Source organism: Schistosoma mansoni, chromosome 3, assembly GCF_000237925.1.
Source record: "Schistosoma mansoni strain Puerto Rico chromosome 3, complete genome".
Lineage (NCBI taxonomy): Eukaryota > Metazoa > Platyhelminthes > Trematoda > Strigeidida > Schistosomatidae > Schistosoma > Schistosoma mansoni.
Genome location: NC_031497.1, coordinates 7,250,551 through 7,273,459, shown reverse-complemented (window position 1 = coordinate 7,273,459; position 22,909 = coordinate 7,250,551). Strand labels below are relative to the sequence as shown.

At 32.2% G+C, this 22,909-nt stretch overlaps 1 protein-coding gene across 1 annotated transcript in view; it reads left to right on the top strand.

Annotated features, from left to right (window-relative positions):
- Nucleotides 1-22,198, top strand: part of Smp_074900 (hypothetical protein) — a gene marked incomplete at both ends in the record, with an annotated part of 25,004 nt that extends 2,806 nt beyond the window's left edge. Inside the window, 4 exons of the mRNA XM_018799079.1 lie at nt 4,633-4,818; nt 6,581-6,734; nt 15,604-16,482; nt 21,574-22,198. Coding sequence (XP_018650903.1) covers nt 4,633-4,818; nt 6,581-6,734; nt 15,604-16,482; nt 21,574-22,198 — 1,844 coding nt within the window. The remainder of the gene's footprint in view (nt 1-4,632; nt 4,819-6,580; nt 6,735-15,603; nt 16,483-21,573) is intronic.
- Between the last annotated feature and the right edge of the window lie 711 nt (nt 22,199-22,909).

The following is a 22,909-nucleotide window of genomic DNA, read 5'->3' as shown; positions in this document are numbered from 1 at the left end:
CAATGTGGTGGAATTCAAAGTTAAGTCGGTTATTGGATATGTAGATGTAACTCATTATATTTCAATCTTAGTTGGATCACAAGTAACTAAAGAATACCCAAAATAATTATTATTCTATTTAATGTCTTACATCAACTCGGCGCTCAAATACTGTGAAACTATTCGTTCTAATTTAGACGAGAGTTCTTAAATAATAATAATTATCATTATTAATCTGTTTTTGGAACAATTGTCTCCTTCTAGCACTCGATTTTTTTCCTTTTTGCTTTCACATTGCAACCAACCACCTTCTGCCTGATAATGTGATTACTGATGGTATTCAAGATCCTTAATTCCTCGGTAAAGTCACACTCTCTCAGATAACAGGATATTGTAGCCAGCAAATAACAACCAAAGTGACTATAATTAGTGCAGTTGAGTGGCTAGACTTTCATCCAGGCCTAACACCATACTCAAATAATAAGAGACGACCGTAAACAAATCAATAGATTTATCCAAGAGTTTCACAAGGATATCAGATATTCTTCCTCGAAACTGTAGGATGAGACAACATGAACGTTTATAATCCATTCACTGACCACTATATTTGGTAATCTTTCGTTACTTGTGATCCAACTAAGATTGAAATATAATGAGTTACATCTACATATCCAATAACCGACTTAACTTTATTAAATATGAAACTTTACAGGAAAATTATTTCATTACTTCATCCAGTCAATGTTTTATTTTTTGATTATTTGTTTTACTGTGTAACTGAAACATATCCTATATTATTGTAAATATACGGATGAATGACCTGTCCCTGCGCACAAGGGGTTACTTCAAGTATCTAACAAACTGCCCGGCAAATAAGGTATTGTTCACTTGGAAATGTATAAAATGTGTTTCATGGAATTATAGCACTCTTGATTTTCTATCATCAATAACATAATGCTCAAATTATTTTGATAATCGTTTAAAACTATAGATACTTTGTAGCGAGATGTTTTTATGTCAGTTCATATTTAACTGTCGATTTACGTAGTTTTCCTTAAAAATGACATTATTAAGGCCCATTTTCTTATTTTTTTATCAGCTCAGTGGGTGGTCAGCAGAAACAAAGAACGCCGTTAAATGCCTAACATATCCACTTCTGGGAAGAAAAACTAAACATTTGCAGAGATATGAGATTTAAGATAGACACAAGTAGAGTGGCTTGATGAGTTTCAGCTATAGTGGGTTACAAGAAATAAGTTTGGTTTAGTATTCGAAGCACACATATATTACTGGGTAGGTAAAAGACTGTAGAGTTTGAAGTTCATCTTGATTACGAGGTAGTTTTCCATATCTAATGTGCTTGAGGGGATAGCATTTCCTGAAACTATTCTCACTAACTGGGAAGACCGTTGTAACTTTGACAAAACTGTAGGGTAGAAAAAACCTTTGATCTAAAATCATTATTGATTGATTGGATCGATACCTTTAATTGGACAGTTGCGTTTAGTTGGTAGTTGACCAAGCCAAGAATTCATACGCATCTCATCGGTAAATTAAGGGCAATTCCAGCCAACTGATAGAATTACCATTTGCATCGTAAACAATAGTCACTGGACTGTATCAAAACTGTAAATAGAGGATATGACAATGTACTACCTCTACTGATTTATAAAAACATTAAATTCCTGTTTGCACTAGTGTACAGAAAGTGTAAAGAAAGAGTTGGCTATGTGTATGTGAGATGATTTGAAGTATTTGAATTATAGTATAAACTAGTTACCACAGCATTAACGCAATTCAATCAAGAAGTATTAGATGAGCACGAACGAATTTACTGTATTTGGAATTCAAGATCAAAACAGTCATCAATACAAAGAAATCATTGATCTATATAAAAATCACATGCTCCACAGTTCGAATTGGAGTGTAATTGTCTGTAATCGATTGTACGTATTCTTCTTAAGTTCATTTTACATCTGTCTGACAGTGTGTTGGATGTAGACTCTGTATTATCATGAATGCACTCGTTAGTATTCGAATTAACAACCGAAATTGGAACAGACTTACCTGGGTTTTGGAATTGTATACAATCATCATGCCGGTTGTGCAGTGAAACCACTGATGTCTCGAATTGGCATCATAGACTTTACAACACTATCCTCCCCCACAAAATAATGTTGGGTCCTTACGTCACAATGTTATAACCAATATAACGTTCTCAATTGGCATTATCTTCTCACATCTCACGCATCGATTACTGTATGTAAGTATTTGGGGATAGAAACTGACACGTTATTTGAGGCATTCCATTATGTGAATTTGACTTGCATAAAAATTGTGATACATATTCTTTTTGTTATTCATATTACAATACACAGATAAATATGCATTGATATATGTAGTTAACACATGTGATTCATCTAGGATAATCATGAGCTTGATTTGGATTATCTGCCTGTGCAAACTCCATATCCGGGCTAACTGGTTCTGTGATTGCTTCAGGAAAACTTTCTTTTCCCTCTGATTCATCATACCACTGACTAGGGATTCTACTCAACACACATTGGTTCGGAGAATATTCAACATGTGATACAGTAACATCAGAAATGTGACTAGAATTCGACTCATTCGGAACATATTTACCACATTCATTAGAAACATCATTAGAGATAAATTCATTATGAGGACCACCGACACTTGATATGATATCAGAATTTCATTTTTCTGAAATATTTCCCTCAAATTTACTAAGAATTTCATAAGAAAATAATGGATCATTAGAAAAATCAGCATCTACCAAAAACTGAATCCGGTTTCTGATCATAATTTGACCCATCCAACATATTATTCTCAGAGTTGTAAGAAATTCAACCAGAAATATATGAATTATTACGACAAACCATATCTGGTACAATTACATGAGAAACCCGATAAGAAGTTGGTTGATTAGAAATTTTTGTCTCACAATGATTCTGGGTTTCATTCATCTCTGAACTGTTATGTGACGTTATACCACTTCTAGATGTCTTGAATAAAGATATGTGGTCATTAGAAACATCCATCTTAGCAATACTTTCAGCGAAATGAATCATGGTATTACAAACTGACTGAATGTGTCCAGTTTTACCACATTTTAAGCATTTAGAATTACGAAATACACATTTATTACGTGGTTGGGACTTGCCAAAGAACAAGCACTTACCAAACTTATGCTCATCTTCGCGAACTGTTTCACAATTTAGTAAATTTTTATCTGAATAGCTTCCATTACGTATTGGACTGCGACGACGTAGTAAAGTGTTGGAATTCCTGATGTTCTGGCGGGTAATTTTTTCTCCTTTACGGCATTTAAAATTCTTGTGCTTCATATAGTCCAACAGTAGTTTCTTGAGAGTTGCATAATGGAGTGAAATCGATTTGTCTGGAAGTGCCAAAGTATTTATTAAGCTGTATGCTTCTTTTCCGATGAATGTGAGGGAATGGGCCACAATATTAAAATCCTCATCATCTTCCTTGGTCATAGCCCAGATTTTGAATCTCTCCATGTAATTCTCAAAAGCATTAAAATCTGAATTTATATCCAACCGTTCCATCACAGGCTTAATCGCGACGCCAATGTGATAATTTGAAGTATTCGAATTATAGTATAAACTAGTAATCCCAGCAATAACGCAATTTAATCAAGAAGTATTAGATGAGCACGAACGAATTTACTGTATTTGGAATTCAAAATCAAAACAGTCATCAATACTAAGAAATCATTGATTTATATAAACATCACAGATTGGTCCGTAATAAGTCAGCAATAATTTAGGAAAGGTAAGATGCATAACAATAATTTCTGCGTTAAACAAAAGCTTACAAAGACAATGATACAAGTATATAGTAGTTTAAGTATTTAATGATTATATGAAGAGAACCTTAATGATAACTTTAGGTGGGACCGTTTCGAAAGCTCTTCTTTGCTTTATATCTATCCCAAAATGGTAGTTTCACTGAATGAATAGGCGCTAACAACATTTGACTTATAGTAAACGCGAATGGCAAAATATGACATTAACAATGTATAATTAAGTGAAAATAACGTGACACGCCTTCGAAAGTAAAAATACAACTTCTTAAAAGTTTTTGAATACGTAAAATAATTAGACACGATCTATATTCTTTTTTTCACTTTAAAACACCAAGGATTTGTAACGGTAGTGATTAAGTTCAAATTAACATGAGTTATTTGGTCCTTTTGATGTTTATAAACGTCGATGATCTTTCACTTCTATACATTTAACATATATTAACCAAATAAAAGCTTTATTGTGAAAAAAACTTTATAGAAAGAATGGAATCGAGCAGTGCTTGTTTTACACAGAGACCCGAAAAATACCGTTATCACGGCTGACTTACAAGATACAGAATATGAAACGCTAGATCTACCTGATACAAAAATAATCATCCCATTAAATTCTTTCAAAGTTTGTCGAAAACATATTGTTTCTGGCCATACATCAATATCTAATGAGAATAGTCATCCTAACCAGAAGCATACTTCGAGCACTGTTAAGAATGCCATTCCATGTAACCAAATTCATCTAAGTTCGCGATTTTTATTTGGTAAAAAGCAGTTGTGGCTGGGTTTTACATCTCTGTTTGATCAAGATATATGGTATTCATCTTTGAAAACTTTGGTTACAAAGCATAGAAACAAGAAGAATACTTTAAATGGTCCTGATTTACTACGGGCATCTGCATTAAGTTTATCCCAAACATCGGAGTTGGATTTACTTGCTTCAGCCTTGCCAAATATTTTAGATAATGAAATGTATGAAAGTACTTCTGCCCAAGGTAAATGACACATGCTTTGCATTCTCTTATATTTTACAAAAACTTGTTTAGTTTCAAAGTGAGTGAGGAACTATTTTGCAATAAGTAGTCAGGCTTCGGTTTGTTTTTTTAGTTTATAGCCTAATACACGCTTTCACTTTTGTAAACAAAATAAAATTTTGAAGAAACGCATTATACTATCGTCAATTGTGTAAAGTTACAGGTAGACTTGAGCGTACTTTTGAGGGAACTATCATTTTCAATCAACAAAATACAGCTAACTCTGTTTATTGACTCAACTTCCATCTGGTCACAGGCTGAGTGGTTAGCAGTAAAGTAAATCCCATAAGATTTGAAGATACCTAATTTTAAAAATGTCGGCGACGTTTAAGTCGGAATATCCATAGAGCGGAATCAAGTCCTTCCCATTGTAATAGAAAATTTCTTTTCTGTATGATGATAAAAAGTAAAGGTTTATGATCATTTATGTTGGGTTAATAAGTTTCTTCAATATGTTTCTACAAGGCGGCTTCATTTCATTTTAGATCCATGTATGGTAGCAAGTTTTGGATTGTAGAAAGTGTTTATTTGTATAATGTTAGGTTAAATATACTCGCCTTGAGATGATACTTTGCGCTGTCCTTTTTTAAAATTAAAAGTTATGAGCATCTTGAATAATTTTCTGAAACTGGAGGCAAATTCGAAACTTCAAAAATAATTGTAATATGAAGTTTTATTAGTGCAAGGTGTAATGGCGAAAATCATTTCCTAAAAAGCATACTTGGTTTTTATAAACATTTCACTTAACAGCACTGAACTATGTATTTCATACTTTTCTGCACTGACAAGGTAAACAGACTCATTTTCCTGTAAGCTAAGAACACACATGAACTGAAGGCTTGTCGGGTTAATATTTCTAATTAGGCACAAAATATCCTTTGAATTCCTATCACAGTTAAACAATCGTTTCAATATGCGAAAATACCTTCAATGAAGTGATTAATTTAGTATGACTCAATTTATAGCAAATGAGTCTCTAAAAATTAAGTGAATATCCAGTGGTATATTTCTGCGAAATTGTTTTAGTTATGCTTTCAGTTAGGAAAGCAAGAGTTCATGATGAAAACACAACTGTTTTCTAAATGATAATAGATTAATGATATGTTGGATTCATCTTTTTGAATATATTTGTTTATACTATTAAAATTGCTTATGGCCTTAGCAAAATGATTTGCAAGACATCAGACATTGTTAGATTAAAGGAATTTTAACTCGATAATTAATGGTTACAAAAATCAAGGTTTCAGATGTAAAGCGTGTATTTTCACTCGTGAATACCTTCAGCGTTTAAAAGATATTTAGAATGATATTAGCGTACGAAAAGTCTACCGTTAAACACATCGGATCCTGAGGAACGTACGACTGACTAATGGCTATAGTGAACCAAAACCTTTGACCATAATTCAAGTGTAAATTATTTCTGATTATTTCTTGTTCATCCATCTGTGACACCAGATACTAAAATATGGAATGAAACTTAGCCACTGATGAATTTAGAAAATATGCAGAGGATTCAGGTTTTACTAAAATTTCAAAATGTGCAGCATAAAGCGGTTTTCACATGGTACTAAGTAATGCATCACTCAACCAGGTGATTTCGAAAAATACGAATGACCAAAAGTGAATTCAAAAAGATCCAGGAGACGTTTCCAGGTAAAATGATCATAATATTTTATTGTTTATTATGAATTCATTTGTATTTTTGTTTTACATTGGTTTTTAGATACATTTTCTGTCTACATAATTCACACAGAAAAGTCAAAAGATTTAGGGTTGTCTGGTCGCTACTTACTACGTATAAAAGAAAATGCATTTGAACTACTTGATCCGGACACATATTCAATGGTAAAAGTATGGCCGATCAAATATGCGCGCAAGTAGGTTCATATAAATTCACGAGTATGAAAATTATGCACGTATATGATTTATTTGAAAAGTATATCATGAATTTTTCTATATGAAGAAAGCTATTGGTATGAATTCGGAATGACGAAATAATTACTGACTGTTATATGCCAATTTAGAATCCCTCAGTACCGTACAAATTCTGTGTCAATTACCTCAGAATCCTTTATTTCCTATACTAGTTCTCAATCATAATCAATGATAAACAGGGAAGCGGTTTACGCTACAAGTCAGCATCGATTTTCTGCGATTTCATTTTATAAAAATTTAAAAAGATGTACATTTATAAGTTTGATGTAGTAAGTACAAAACGCTTACACAATGACAGATTTAGTTAATCCTGAATTTCGAATGAATTTCTCACCCTGTGAATGATTTTTGGATACTATGATGGCTCTAAAGGACACACGAAATTTTGATGATTAGATTTAGGTACGAAACTTTCTGAATGTTACGTTTGAGGGTCTCACATTTTTTAAAGCGATCATATATGAAGTGAAAAAATCCCAAATTACAAATAATCCTCTGTTTTATGCTTCTGCCGGGTCAGTGAGTGTTTGACTAATATTTTTATAGCAAATGATTAGTTTTTACATGTATGTTGCAAACATCAAGACGTTATTTTAATTTTACCTTAAGATAATATCTCATGATATAGTATTCACATCAGAAAAACTGACATGTCAGTAGGTAAAGATTTTAATATACTTGAAAGTTAAGACCTACAACTTTCCATGCATATTCCTGCAGTGAAATAATGTTTTTGGACCTTTACTAGATATTGTGAATGACCATTTTATCGATTAATGGTAACAATGTTGGGCCTAATTAATCCATCAGCTTTCATTGAAACACAATTCACACACTTTTAAGTAATTTGAACTGTTATAAACCCTTTATGTGGTACTAATAAAACTAATCTGACATTTGGTACTGTCGTATAGTCGCGAACTTTAATTATTATCATCTGCCTATAGCAGTTTAATGTTTGAAATAACTTTGGTAGGTTAACGTCTCATAATCCAAAGATATTATTTCTTCTAGTATAAAATGTTGAGTGAATTAATAAAAGGTTACAGATTATCTACATGAAAACTGTTTGTTAAGCAAGCAGTTATTTTTATTATTTTTCGTACAAATAACTCATAGTCACTGACTGTGAATTTGTTTTTTTTCAAGTCCAAATTCGAAACTATGACTTTAAATAAAGTTATTAATATTATTATCACAGGTTTTTATTTGTACAAAATGAAGTTCGTATTCAAAATAAATATCTTATTAATTTTATGTGTTATGCCACGTATTTTACAATTCTGTTCAAACGACACATGCCATAGATTCTCTACTTTTATCCACCCAAAAATGGTCTTCTGATGACTATTATTTAGTTGCAAAAACTTTAAATCGCCTATTATTTATCAAATATGAAAAAAAATATAAAACTACGGTTAGTAGTTTTTTCATTTGAAATTGTATTTACAATTTATGCATTTATTTAAGGTTTGAAAGGACGATTAAACTGTCTTTAAAGAGGTTAGCCCGTTCTAGATCAAGGCCAGTTAAACCACATACATTACGATTCGAAAATGTTTTCTGGGTTTTAAAGGACATGTTTAAAATAATAAAATAGCCAAAAACGTAAATATTTTAAAAACTACTTTATAAATATCATGCAACTTGAAGATATGTGTATTATTTAAGATAGACTCACATAAAGGATCCACTGCAACAGTAAAATGTTTAATGTTGATAAATATAAACATATATTTCTTCCTTGAAAACAGGTAAATACAAGCCTCTGAGTAATAGGGTATGTAAAGTTGAGTTAAGACTTTTTCAATTAGTAAGAGACTCACTCACTTACGCCTGTTACACCTCATGGAGGAGCATAGGCCGCCCATCAGTATTCTCCATCCAACTCTGTCCTGGGAAATCCTCTCCAGTCGTTTCCACTTGCCATTCACTCTTTTGATGTCTCCCTCCGATCCCTGAAGCGATATGTTCCTTGGTCTGTCTCCTTTCCTTTTGTCTTCAAGATTCCATGTTTGGGCTCACCTTGCGATGTAGCTTGTTGATTTCCGCAGTGTAAGTTCTATCCACCTCAGATGTCTTTTCCTGATTTCCTCTTCAGTTGGAAGTTGGTTTGTTCTCTGTCATAGCAGATTGTTGCTGACACTGTCCGGTGAACGGATATCGAGTATCTTGCATAAAAGACTATTTATGAATACCTGTACCTTTTCGATGATGTTTGTAGCAGTTCTCCAAGTTTCGGTTCCGAACAGTGGAACTGTCTTGATGTTCGTATTGATGGTTGTGAATTTGAAGTTGGTTGAAGGTTGTTTTGAGTTCTACATGCGGTTCAACTTCAGGAATGCTGTCCTTGCTTTCCCAATCTTAGTCTTTACTTCTGCACTGGATCCTCCCAGTTCATCAATGATACTGACCAGGTACGTAAACGTTTCCATCTCTCTCAGAGTTTCTCCATTAAATGTTATATGATTCGTGCTCTCTGTGCCATATTTTGAACTCTTCCTTTATCTTTCGTGTATGTGGAGGCCTAGTGCTGCAGGGACTGCTACTACATTGGTTGTCTTGATCTGCATTTATTGATGTGATGGGATAGAAGAGCTAGGTCATATACGAAGTCGAAATCGTTTAGTCGCATCCAATCTGTCCATTGTATTACGTGCTTCCGTCAGATGTGGAGTTCTTCATAATTCAATCAACCACCAGAAGAAAGAGAAAGTACGAGAGTAAGCAGACTTGTCTGACTCTGGTTCTTACTTGGAATGAATCTCTTAGGTGTCGTCCATGAGCGACTTTGCAGTGTAGACCATCGTATGAATTCCGGTTGATCTTGAAGATCTTCTCAGATACAACATAGTATCGGAGGAGGTTCTATGAGGTTTTCCCTTCCACACTGTCGAATTCCTTCTCAAAGTCAAGGAAGTTGATGTATAGTGACGAGTTCCATTAAGTTGATTGTTCAACAATGGTCCGTAGTGTCGCGATTTGGTCTGCGCACGACCGATCCTTACGGATCCGGCCTGCTGATTTCGATGCTGAGCGTTTACTGAATCTTTCATCCTGTTCAGCAACACTCAGTTGAAGAATTTTCCTGGTACTGATAATAGTGTAATGTCTCTTTAGTTCTCATACTTGCTCAGAACTTTTTTGTTTTGTTTCTTAATAGAGTGTTCTTCTTGCCAGTCTGTCAGCAGTTGCTCTTCCTGCATAGAACATGTAATATGTTTGAAGTTGCTTCTTTGTTTGAATGCAGTGCTTTGGGTGGTATGTTGTCAGGTCCTACTGCTTTCCCGCCCTTGATTTGTCTGATGGCCATGCTGGTGTCTTCGTTCGTTGGCGGAATAACATCTATAGGAAGGTTTGTGTGTGCTGCTTCGATGTCCGGTGGATTCAGTGGAGCTGGCCTATTCAAGAGTTCTTCGAAGTGTTCTACCCATTCCTTCCGATGTTCTTAAAACTCAAAGATTGCCTTGCCTTCTTTGTCCCTGAACGGTGTCTCTGGCTTACTATATTCCTCCACCAGTTTCTTTGTTGTGTCATATTGTTGTTTGATATTTCTTTCTCTTGCAGCTTTTACCACTGTCATTGCTAGGGCTTCCACGTATTTCTGCTTGTTTCTAACTTCTGTCTTACCGTTTTTTGTTTCTTGAATCTTGTCCAGGGTTTCCATAGAAATCCATTCCTTCTGATAATGCTTCTTGCGTCTCAGAATCCTCTGAAACATCAAAGTAAGTGCTTTTTTGATCCCTTTCCTTTTGTTCTCCATAGTAGTTTCTTCTAATTCAGTACATCCTATAAGTCTTGGAACCTGTTGTTGAGAACTATCTTGAATTCGATGAGTTTGTCAGTATATCGAATAAAGGCTGTATTGAACCTCTGTAATACTTTTGTCCAGTTGTCCAGTGTTTCTTTAGCTTCAGTTTCATCTTGACAATCACCAGGTGGTAATCTGAAGCTATGTTAGTGTTATGTCTGGTCGTCGCTAACTGTTATATCGGAATCACTTATGACTTAATCTTGTAAAACGAAGAACCATGGGAATTCCCAAGACGCAAAGTAAGAACAACAAGACTGGTGCAAATAGAGAGTTATTAACCCCAAAACATGACAACGACGCTAGTCGAAAATACACTCATCTATATGTTGATTGTACACCCTTTTTGATTAATAATTAATATAAAATCACATATATAAAAAATACCCAGAGTTATAACAAACCGCATGCTACATGTCATGCCGAGCATAGTTCATGTTGACTTAATAAAAGAATATCGTATGTTATACCGAATAAAATATTACACTAGAAAACAAAACGAATACTACATTGAGCAATCATCACATTGAAATAAAAACGAACGTAATGTTGAACAAAAGTCACAACGAGTAAAGGAATCTAATTTTACCTTTTCATCCCGTCATATCAGTCAGCTCCTCTCTTGGTTCTCACATCTTCCATTGGCCTTCTGAATTTTTTATGGATGCAAATATGATCGACCTGGTTCCCTGTAGTATGATCCGGTGTGTTTATGGGGGAATATTGTGCCATCTATATTCATTTTGTTGAATGTACATAAATTTCCAAATCTGTCACCATTCTTGTTCCTTTCTCCCAGTCAGTCCATGTCATCCCATGATATCTTGATACCTAGTGTTGTCCATTCCAACTTTGGAGTTTAGGTCTCCCGTCAGAATGGTCAGGTCCTTTCAATGAAAGAGTCACTTAACAATTATTATGTTTCTCTAAAGTAAAATACAAATGATGATGTTTAAGTACAAGTCGATGCATCTTAATTTTAACCATGCTAAATATACAAAATCCTATTATAGGACAAAGAGATTGAAAGATCATACTTGAAATTACATAAGTTGCAAGTGATATGTATCTTTCATGTTCACGAAGTTTTTCACCGAAAACTCGTTTTGTACCGTCAGGTACATTCAAGCTAACCATTCATTTATTTTCATTTTATTTTTAAGTGCAACGGTTTTCGATTAGCCTTTTCACTCATTTTTATATATATTTGAGAACAGAATTTAGCTTAGTTCAAATTAATAAAAGATCATTTTCATTTTATTGTCTTGAGTTTACCATCCTATCTTTCATTTTGTGTAGACTGAAGTCTAGAGGTTAAGCGATCGCGTGCGAGACTGATAGGCCCTGAGTTCTAATCTTGCGGGGCGGGGTCCTGGATGCGCACTGCTGAGGAGTCTTACAGTAGGACGAAATGGCCATCCAGTGCTTCCAGGTTTTCCATGGTGGTCTAGCTTCAATTGACTCATGATCTCAACTGTTGAAGTGATATTAGCTCGAATAAATCCCAAAATCTAATCTCAACTTGAGTGATCTTCTTTAAAAAAAATGTGCCACTTACATGAACAAAGAATACATTATCATAATAGTTTTGTTTGTTCCTAAATAAATTATACCAACTCTTATGGTGTTTAAATTATGTTAAATCGTCAACAATTGCTTATCACTAGAGCGTTCTTCATTTCTTTATTAACCTTAATTATATTTACCCTTCTGTCCTGCAGTTTGATAAATATTTCTCTTTCGACCTATTTATCTAATTATTCTTTTTATTTTATGTGAGTCATTATATATATTTGTCTACCACTTGAAAACGCACGTTAAGAATAATGAAGTTTTTGTTTATCGATTTGGTTCCATTATGTAACGTAAATTAACCGTTTTGTACACAGATGTGTAATTGTGTATGCCCACGTTAGTGTGTCTGGTAAAAATAACCACACATCACTTTCTTCATACATAATTAGAGGGTCACTTACATGTATCTGAAAAATTTATACATTGTACACACACAAAATTATCTATAAATCTACTCATTTCTTCAATATTCTGTTCATAGTTTTTTCAAATAATATGTTTCCTAGTGAAATAACCATTGATAGAATTAAAACTATCAGTAGCAACATGATTCAAAGTAAGGTAATGTTTTGTGCAAACATAGATAGTATTTAGTAGCAGAATTAGGAATTCAAACTTTATCTTGTTTATTTCGTCATTTAGGCTTACCTCCATCCTTGTGAAATGTCATTTTTCAGTCTTTTCACGGGTCTGAGTCCTAGTCTTTGGGTTAACTAGTTATCAACATAGTCTAGGATACAATATATGTAGTTGGAGAAAACTACAATTTAGAACATATAGTTATCATTTTCGAGAGATTGTTTGATAATGCTACCTAGTAAATTTGATTTTAGTACACATACTTAGTAGTAAGACGGCTTTGACGAACTTTTTGTATTTACTTATATGAAAGCGAATAAATCTAATATGGATAATGTCATAAACAATTTCTGTCGTTGTGGTAGGGTGATTTAATAAAATGTTGTTTATAGCATATTGTTTAGAAGACTATTACGGTGTCACCTTGACGTCTATTTCTAGTGGTCATATCTTTGTTTCATATCTCCTATGTTTTGTCAAAAAATTGAAATCCAGTAATACCTTGTTAAGTGCTTTAGACGACTGTTTACATAACTTACAATGTTATCGAAATAAGAATCTCACCAATTTTTCTTGCGTAAGGTTTCATATTACTCATCCAAAAGTTTGGTTTGAATGAATTTTGCGGCAAGTATGTCGACAAGAACTGATAGTTTTAAAATATTGAAAGTTAAATCTTTTACTTAACATGAAACTGAGATTATCTAAGTTTAACAATGGAATCAATCATTTTCATTATTAAGCAGAGTATTTTTCTCACTGAATATATTTGAGGCCATGCTTTTAATTATACTGCTTTCCAAACTAAGCTTTTCTATGATAATTTTGTAAGAGAACTTGTCGAATATCTTAAAAATGAATATATTTCTTAAAATATTCTTTGTTAGAGTGTCATTTGAAATTTTTAAGATTGTTATGAACATGCAAGATTGTTCATGGAAATCGCAAGAAATTATTTAACAATATTACTGGGGTCTGTTACATTATATTGCTGTTTTAGAATTCATTATGTATTAACAATATTGTAACTATACAATCTAACTTTTTCATTTTATTTTTTCTAAGTGTTCTGAGGACAAAAGAGTCACTATCTATTTATTAGGAATTCATGGTTTCCAGGCAGAAATTCTGAAATGATTATTGTTCAACTGTGATAAATAAACTAATTCTAAAAATAATCTTTAATAACCCCTTGTTTAATTTACTTTGGATTTTTAAGGGCATGCTTTCGAACTCAATTACAAACAGTCTAACTTTCATGTCGTATGAAAAGGGTTGTACCACACTGCTAAATAAAGAACGATATAACATTTCATAATGTCTCTCACACAGTAGATTATTGTTATTATTACACAGAGTTTGACCTTCATGAACCTGTGATCTTCCAAGTACCAAACAGTCCGTTTTATCATACATCTGTTCATTCCAAAATCAATGAACTCCTGATAAAGTTGTTAATACATACGTAATGTGTGTAGATGAATGTTTTAAGTATATTTGATTGATCTATCCATACCAATCGTCTGCCTGTTTTCCTCGTTTGTGAATCATCAGGAAAAACTAGTTCGAGAAAATCTTCTTTATTTATTTACTTTTTAGAACCTGAAAAAATTTGTTCTCACCCATATATTTTAGAGCCTTTGCTGCAAGTTTCATTACAACATCATCCGTTAACTGTCATAAAAAACAAATGTAGATGAATCTAAGCAGAGATGAACGGTGGCTAGCAGTGTAAACTGGGACGTGTGTTCCGTCTTATTCGGGACTCATTAGCTGAATATACATGCATCCCAGAGTTCATAATTACCCCGGACCTCGAAATGTAAATGTGTATTAGAGTCCAGTTTATATTCTTCGACTCCAATTCAATCAATCTCTTATGCTTTTTGGTACTAGAGAGTGTTTGAATTGTAAATTTTTATCAAATTAATTTTGAAAATTTAGTAGTTTTTCGATTCAAGTTTTGTTAGTTATAAATTTACAGAACAACAGTAATAGTAGATCTATGTAAAATGTTAAAATCCTGGTGACCATTAGTGTATCAAGTCTAGAATTTGTAAACAGACTTTAAATAGGTTCAAAGATTAAACATACTTGTTAAAAAAACATTTTTTACAACTACTAGTTCGTGACTGTAAAATAATCTATTAACACTAACTTAAGACTAGTTATGAAGATTTCACGTTCAAAGTTTCCAACCTATTACACTCTCGTCCTCGATATACTGCTTTAATTTTACCAGCAGAATTATTGATGCAACTTTGGCTTAATATTTAATGCGGCAGTAAACAGATGTGAAGATCATTACCAGCAACTGACCACTCACACTGATCCAAATATTAAGCGCATTAGTCACTGATTTCCTTGTATTTATTCTCTACTGGAAGTCATCCACACAAAGGTTATCATAAAATATCATTTATATATTACTTATTATATAGTGTGATAGAATGGTTAAAAAGGAAATTTTTATTATCAATGGAGCTGAACTAGCCAGTCGATTGACAGTTATTTAAACATAGCTCTAGTTAGCTATTTAAAATGTAATATAATGCTCTCAATTCTGAAATACTCTTTCAGCAGATATCGAACATTAATTTCATGTATTGACTTATCCACATTGTACCTACCTGTGACAAACTAAAAAAGCATTTATTACATCGTTGATATTCCTTCTATAGACAATATGACAATAATTAAGAGTAATGTATAACAATCAAATTTGTGTCCAATATTCACAAAGAAATTTGGTTTTAAATTTTACGACAGTTCAATCTTTCCCAAAATAGAAAGTAAAACTTATATTTAATCTTAATTTCTTATCATAACATTTTGAATTTATGTAGATTTGGTGTGTATTCCAAACGTTTTTATTTAATAACCGGAAGTGGGTGTGAAGATGGTCGCGGATTGTTCATCTTTTTAATAGACAATGCTGATAAATTTCAATCAAGACTATTTCGTCAGATGAAACAACTAACTATCCAGTCTCAGTTATCTAGACGTGTTACGGACTCTAGCAAATGGATAATAGAACAAGAGATCAAAAAGGAATCTAATGAGTTTCATTTAAATGAAACAAATCATTGTTGGTTTTCGTCAGAGCCTAGAAAAAAGAAAAATATTCTAACTTCTCTCAACTCAATCGATCCGTTGTTGAAAACTAAACCACGTTCCAACTCTGTTAATGAGTTTCTACTACAAAATATAGAATCACATAATTTTCATCAAAGGCAAAATTCTTCAAATATGTTACCAAAAGAAATCTCTGTCTCATTGGCTTATGATAGCGATGCAAAGTCTTCATCATCATCATGGATATTTCCAGAAGAAAACTTTATAATAACTTCTGGCAAATGTTTTGCTGAACGTTCATGTCAAACTGCATTTGAAGTAAATACATCAGAGCAGTTAAAACATTCTAGTAATGCCAATTCACCACGAGTAACTGTAGTAAGACAACAAATGAGAGAAAAAAACATGATTCACAATAATTATAGTTCTCAAGAAACTTTCATCTCAGAAACACTGTGCGAACGTGATGATAATATTTGTCTAGTAAAAGAAGAGGAAGGAGATAATTTAAGCGAAGCTCCACAACCCGTTTATGCTAATGCTGAACAAATTACCAATACGATGTTCAACACAAAACATTTAACTAATCATAATCAAAAATCACTAACAAATAATGGTAACAATGAGGATGAAACAACTGTAACATCATGGTACGTTTAACGTATTCTGGTGTAAATTTGGTTTTCTTCATTAGATTTTAAATGGTCAAAAACTGTTATAGCCAATGATTTTACTGTACCATCTACTATAGAAGTCAGCTGTCATTAGTACAAACTTTTCCTGAGACTATAGCCAAGAGCCAATAATCTTTGTTCAGGAAATAAACATCGAGTTTAAAGTGTAGATAAATTTTAAGAATGGAGATACAAACGATGTCACAAAGTAATTTTTAGTTTCATAAATACTAGTTTAATAAAAGGAATGAAAGCGAGATTTTATTCTTAAACGTTGATGCACACGCAAGTTTCCCAAAGATGTATTACTTCTTAGAATATGAAATAAAGTCTAACAGACTTCTCGTTATAGTTAGGACTATTCACCATAAAATTAATAGTTGTAATGAATGTGACAAAAAACGAGCTAAGTCATTACTTTTGAAGTAGAATCAAATTATACATTTTGTCATAAATGATATTATGTGTTTGAAAACATATATATAATAGTATATTGCGATTCTAGAGAGTATGCTCAAATCCACACATAGCGTGTTATGAGCTTGTGTAGTAGTAGACCCAGTCTTGTAATTGGATTAAGATTGAAAAAATTAGATAATCTTGGAGTTCACGATAGACAGTATATTGGTCGTAAAAAGAACAGTTTTTTGCCCTGTTTATTAATTATACAAGACCTATGAAAACATAGATAATCCCGTACAAATGACCGAACACAGTAGAGCCAAATGATATAAAGATATGATTAAACCGTCCAAATCAACAAAACTAAACACGATCGAACTATATACTTGAACTTATAGTTTTTCTATCACTGGGATTTCATTTTTTATGCATATCATAGACGTATTGACTCAGCAATTTTAACAATCAATGTATTTTGATTCTCAACATACCTTTCTTTAAATTCAAAACGAGATATTTCTTTTTTCCCTGAAAATTATCTTAAGTCAGACACGCAGATATCTTTATTAATACAAGGGCTGCTTACACTTTATTATAGCCTCAAAAATGAGTATTACTAGTATGAAGATGTTTACTGCGTTTCTTTGATCCGTTGTCATGGTTTTTATACCCGTTAATACCAATATACAAAATGTTTTTGTACCCTATGATTTTATTCAGTCAACTTTTTAATGGTTAGCATTTACGAGTAATATGTTGTGAAGTCGAACAAACTATTTTATGCAAATTAGACTAGTAATAAATCGCATGAATAAATCTTAAAACATACAGTGAATATTGATTAGGGTATTCACAAGTGGAAAAAATCTAGTGTTTTTATTTTGTAATTTGAGCCTTTTGTTTGACTTCAGTAGTTAAAAAGGGGGGGTTGATTTATTTAGAATTGGTGATTGAAGCTTACTTTCTATCTTTACATTACATACTTATAGAAACGTACAACTAAATCCCTATATTCACTAAATATATTGGTTATTTATGCATTTTGTAGTTAATTATTTATTCATTTGTTTCTTTCCATTGTTCTTAGTATTTAGTCACTGATGATGATTCAGTATCTATGCTTTAGTAAATACTGTAACACAGATGATTTAGTTTTATTCAGAAAATATTATTCTTAAGTTGATAGTTTGATAGGTATTGTTTTCTAGCGAAACTTTTGTTACTCATTTGACCAGTACAACTTAAAATTAATTCAGCTTTGAGGTGAACTGAGTATTCTTGTCATTTAATGTCTCTACTAGTTTCTAACCAACAGACTTAAAAGAATGCAATAGCACAAATTGAAACATTACTTATAAGTAATGAAATTCAGTGATGCCTAAGACGAGAATTCCTCACAAAAATTTGAAACTTCTCATGTTTCTTTTGATTTCAGTATGGACTATTCACCAATAGTTAATTTTAACAGATGCATTAACTGTAATGAAAATTACTTCTTAGTTTCTGAGAGGTATTTGCCCTTTTATCAATATAAAGTCAGATGAACATTCATCTGAAGACTGGAAACAAATTACCTATCTTTTTGCTTTAATGGTAACTAAAGAGTTTCATCGTGACCGATAAATTGTTAGACAGTGGTGTTTCAGTTATTCGGTAAGCAGTATAGATCATACAGCACATCTGCGCCTTCGTTTCTCAATAGGCTGAAGTAACAAATAATGTTCTACTGAATCTTATTTGAAAATGTGTGTGGAAAGTTTATTACAGTGCTCATCGTAGTAACTTGTTAGTCACAACTTGCTTTTATCAAATTTAACCGTTTTTAATTAGCACATGTATGTTGGATATTAAGATCCTTTAAGCTTTCGAGGGTATGATTTATCTTATTCTTAGTATTAAATATTCATTGTTTGCACAGACTATGAGTCTGAAACGGTTATCATTTATTTATTTAAAATGACTAAAGATGAATGTTTTCATAAATTTACTAATAGTGTAGGAAAAAAGGGTTAGAGTTTGGTGAAAAAGAATGCGAAGTTTATTTATCGAAGTCGTGAAAATGTGGAAAATCGGTGTTTAAGTTCGTTTGTTTAAGTAAACTTATTTGGCTTATGTGAATTTAATTAAGTCACACGGACTACAGACCTCTGTTTTAATCTGACCGAATAATTTAAAAATCTCCTGTGATCTGCAAATATAGGTCGGTGTCCCTCGCATCTCTGCTGCTTTTTCATGATGAATCGCTCACCAGTACGACTGATTTATAACCTCATATACAACAGTATGTTGTTAGTTATTGATACTTTTATGTCGCCATTCCCACTTGGTAACGGTAATGACTATCAATAAAAACTAGATTTGAATGGTTACAGAGAGGTTTGAAATTACAATCAAGTGTCTGAAATATCTAACGTATCAGTAAGTTTCAAAAACAATTTGCAATGATCCATAATTTGTGTAGGTGATTTTATTTATGTTTCTAGTCGTTATAAATGTGGTTCCAAAATTTTTATTAACTTCTCAACCCTTCTGAAAAAGTCTTTGGCCATGGACACTTAATAGTAAAACGCTTAGGACTTTAACTAAAAACTATGTGTAAACAGTAATTTAAGTGTAAATGCACAGCTTTTAATCGACTGTAATTTCAAATTGAACTTATTTAAACTTGTGTCGGTTGAGCACTGAACTCAGATTTTCAACATGTCCAGGACTTTTTCTAGGTTGAGAAAACTCTTTTTTTCAGATTAGTCGACGTTTACCTCTTTTTTCAAAATTGATGCGAAACAGAATATGTTCCGGCACTATACATTCAGAATATTTCTTTATCCAAATACCTCGCTTTTATAAATTGAAAGGTTTTCATCAAAGTCCACGAAGTAATAGAATGGGTTCTACGCCAACTTTGGATGCTTATTAGTATCATTTATGCTCTATAACATTTGGTTAACGCATATATTATAAATCTACTCTGCTTTCTTCACATTTGAGATGATTTCATAATCAGTGACGTATTATTATAGACTGTGTTCTTTTTTTGGTTCACTTTCTTATTGTTATTTAATGAGTTATTGAATGAGAAGATACGTGAGAAACAGAAAATGGGGAACCGCAGAAATTAGTTGGAACTGTTATAATGAATAATTCATTTAATTTCAAGCTATTGTAGAAAATTTATTCTTAGATATATGAGAACGTTCTCCGATTTTACTATACTTACAAATTTTGAATTACATAATTTAAACAGAACGTCTGTTTCAACATGTACCATACGAGTAAACTAAACTTTTAAAAATAAACCTGTTTATTGATTTGCAGTTAAGGATGTGAAAATAATTCAATTAAGACGTGCTTTATGCATTTGTTATCAGAGATTCAGTAGAGAGATCAATGAATATATAAAGCGGTCGCACAAATTAGTAATTTTTCATTCACAAATACGTCTGAGTGAGTGCTTGGCTGAAAATAATACTTGAGTATTTCGGATCAATAATTTAGAGATTTAATTATGCACCACTAATTGTATATCTAGGATCTATGGAAATTTTAACAAGTTCATAAAAACTCTCTGCAATAATTAAGTCTATGCTGGCAATCAAAGCCAAAGTATATCTAGCCCCTGGATTAGGTATCTATTTCTGAATACGTATGAGGTGAAGGGAATGATAATCGGAGAGCAAAGTTTCAGATTTTTTTAAAAAGTTGAATTTGGAGAATAAGAATAGCGAAGGTGAGAGATAGAAAAGAGGAAAGTTTATATCTAGCAGAATAATAAGACAGAACATGAAAATTCGAACTCTGTTACGAGCTCATGAGTTATAGAAGACGATAACGGCACTAAGAAAAAAGTAGTTGGTAAAATATTTGTGTACAGAAATGAACGATCTTTTCTAGTGAGAAAATAAACAACATTTAAGAAAGATTGGGCATAAAAACGGGTTAAAGGATAATGTGGTGAAGCACGTAAGAACTACACTAAGAAATAATTTAGTCATATAAAATAAGTTTTCGAGCAGAACTAGTGACTAATCAACGCTTACTTAACTGTAAGACAAAATACCGTTGAAAATACTATGATCGAATTCATTACAGTTACAACAAGTGAAATGAAGCGTGAATAATACCACATACAATAATAAAGAATCATCGTTTATATTTGATGATGATAGGGCTATCTTGATGAAGCTGTTTCTTGAAATTTCAGCGTAAAACAAGATTTTGTATCTGCTTCAAAAGATAATCATCTACTTTTTTGAAACTCTAATATTAACTAGAAAATTTTGAATGTTTTCAAAGTATAATTATTAAAAACATCATCTTATAATTCCTCATAGGTCAACACAAAAACTAATCTAAGATGTGTAAAAGTAACAAAATGAGACAAAACATCTTACAGTCATATAAGATTTCAGAAAAAATTAAGTTTATTTAACCTTCTGAAATGGTAAGAAATACCCTTTCAGATCAACTTATTTCAGTAACTCTGGATGTTTAGTCAGTAAATTTGATTTATTCTATATCATGTTATTAAAACTAGGTGGACTTTTAACAAGTATCGATTGTTATGATCTATTTCTCATTTAATGTACAGATAAAACATTCTTATCCATTTAATTTACAGTTATATAATACCTTATTTTCTTCTTTAATTTCTGCACTTATTTAAAGCTCAATGAATGTGAACTCACTAATGTCAGCAATAAGTGATACGTCAGCTCTATCAACGTCATCATCATCTACTTTAATAAATAAACCAGTTAATAATTCATGTTCATATACAAAAAATTGGAATTTTGGTTACTTAATTGAACCAATAATGGAAAAAGAAGAACAAAACTCACATAACTCATCGATATCCGTTGGTAATGAAGAATGTAATACAGCTTATAAAGAAGAATGTGATGGTTTAGTCACTTCATCAACACCAGACAATGATATAGATATAAAGGAGACTAGCAATACTTGCCTTAGTAAATCGCCGGCTGATGAATTAGAAGATACAGACGAAGAAAACGAGTTGGTTTGCGAAAATATTCAGTTAACAAAAGAATTTAAAAATATTTTAGAAGACGTAAAATTTTATCGATTAGTTTCAAGATCTGCTACTTGGGATGGATGGATGAAATTGAAGACAAATATAAAACAAGAAGCCACGTCACAGAAAGTTATTGTACAAACAGATACCAACATTGAAAATGATAATATTACTACAGTTATTACTAATACTAACGATCATCATGATGGCCCTGAAATGAAAGATAATTCACATGTTGTAGTGATGACAGCATTTTGAATTGAATAACGGTGGTGTGATTGGTAATGAGTGAACTCACCGTTATTTTCTTATTAATTTTACTCATCAACTATATATTGGTTTATTATAAAAACATACTTATGAACTGGGAGATTTTTCATTTCGTTACAGGTGCTCTCATGTGATTAATAGTTGTATACAAGACGAAAAAGGGTTCCTGAGAATTCATAAGTATATGATTTGATTTATATGACCTTTTATTTTAAAAAAACACCTAAATTTTGTTGCACACAAGATTTTGTAATTAATGGTAAATTCAATGAAAGCTTGTTAATATGATTAGGAGTTATTAAATACAAAGTTATGATGATCAAAATCAAGTTAAAATACATATTTCTGAACATTTTTATAACAGCGTAGGAAATGAGATCCAATTTACTATCTTCAATCGGGATCATTTTTACCAATCAGAATTAATTCTATAGAGTAAAATGCTTTTCCATTTTATCTTGTTTTGATTCCTTAGACAACTAGTATAAGGTTCTGTTTTTATCTTTTCAAATAATTTCGTTCAGTGAATAACTTTTAGGTAAAGCAATTTTTAAATTCCAGACATATACTGATTGTTGAAAGTTGAAATATAGATAGTTATGCTGTAGTGTAACCATACTAAGAAATAGAGTAAAAATGGAAGTTATGAGGCAAAGATGAAAACAGGCAGATTTAGGTTATATATAGGGAAGAAAGGAA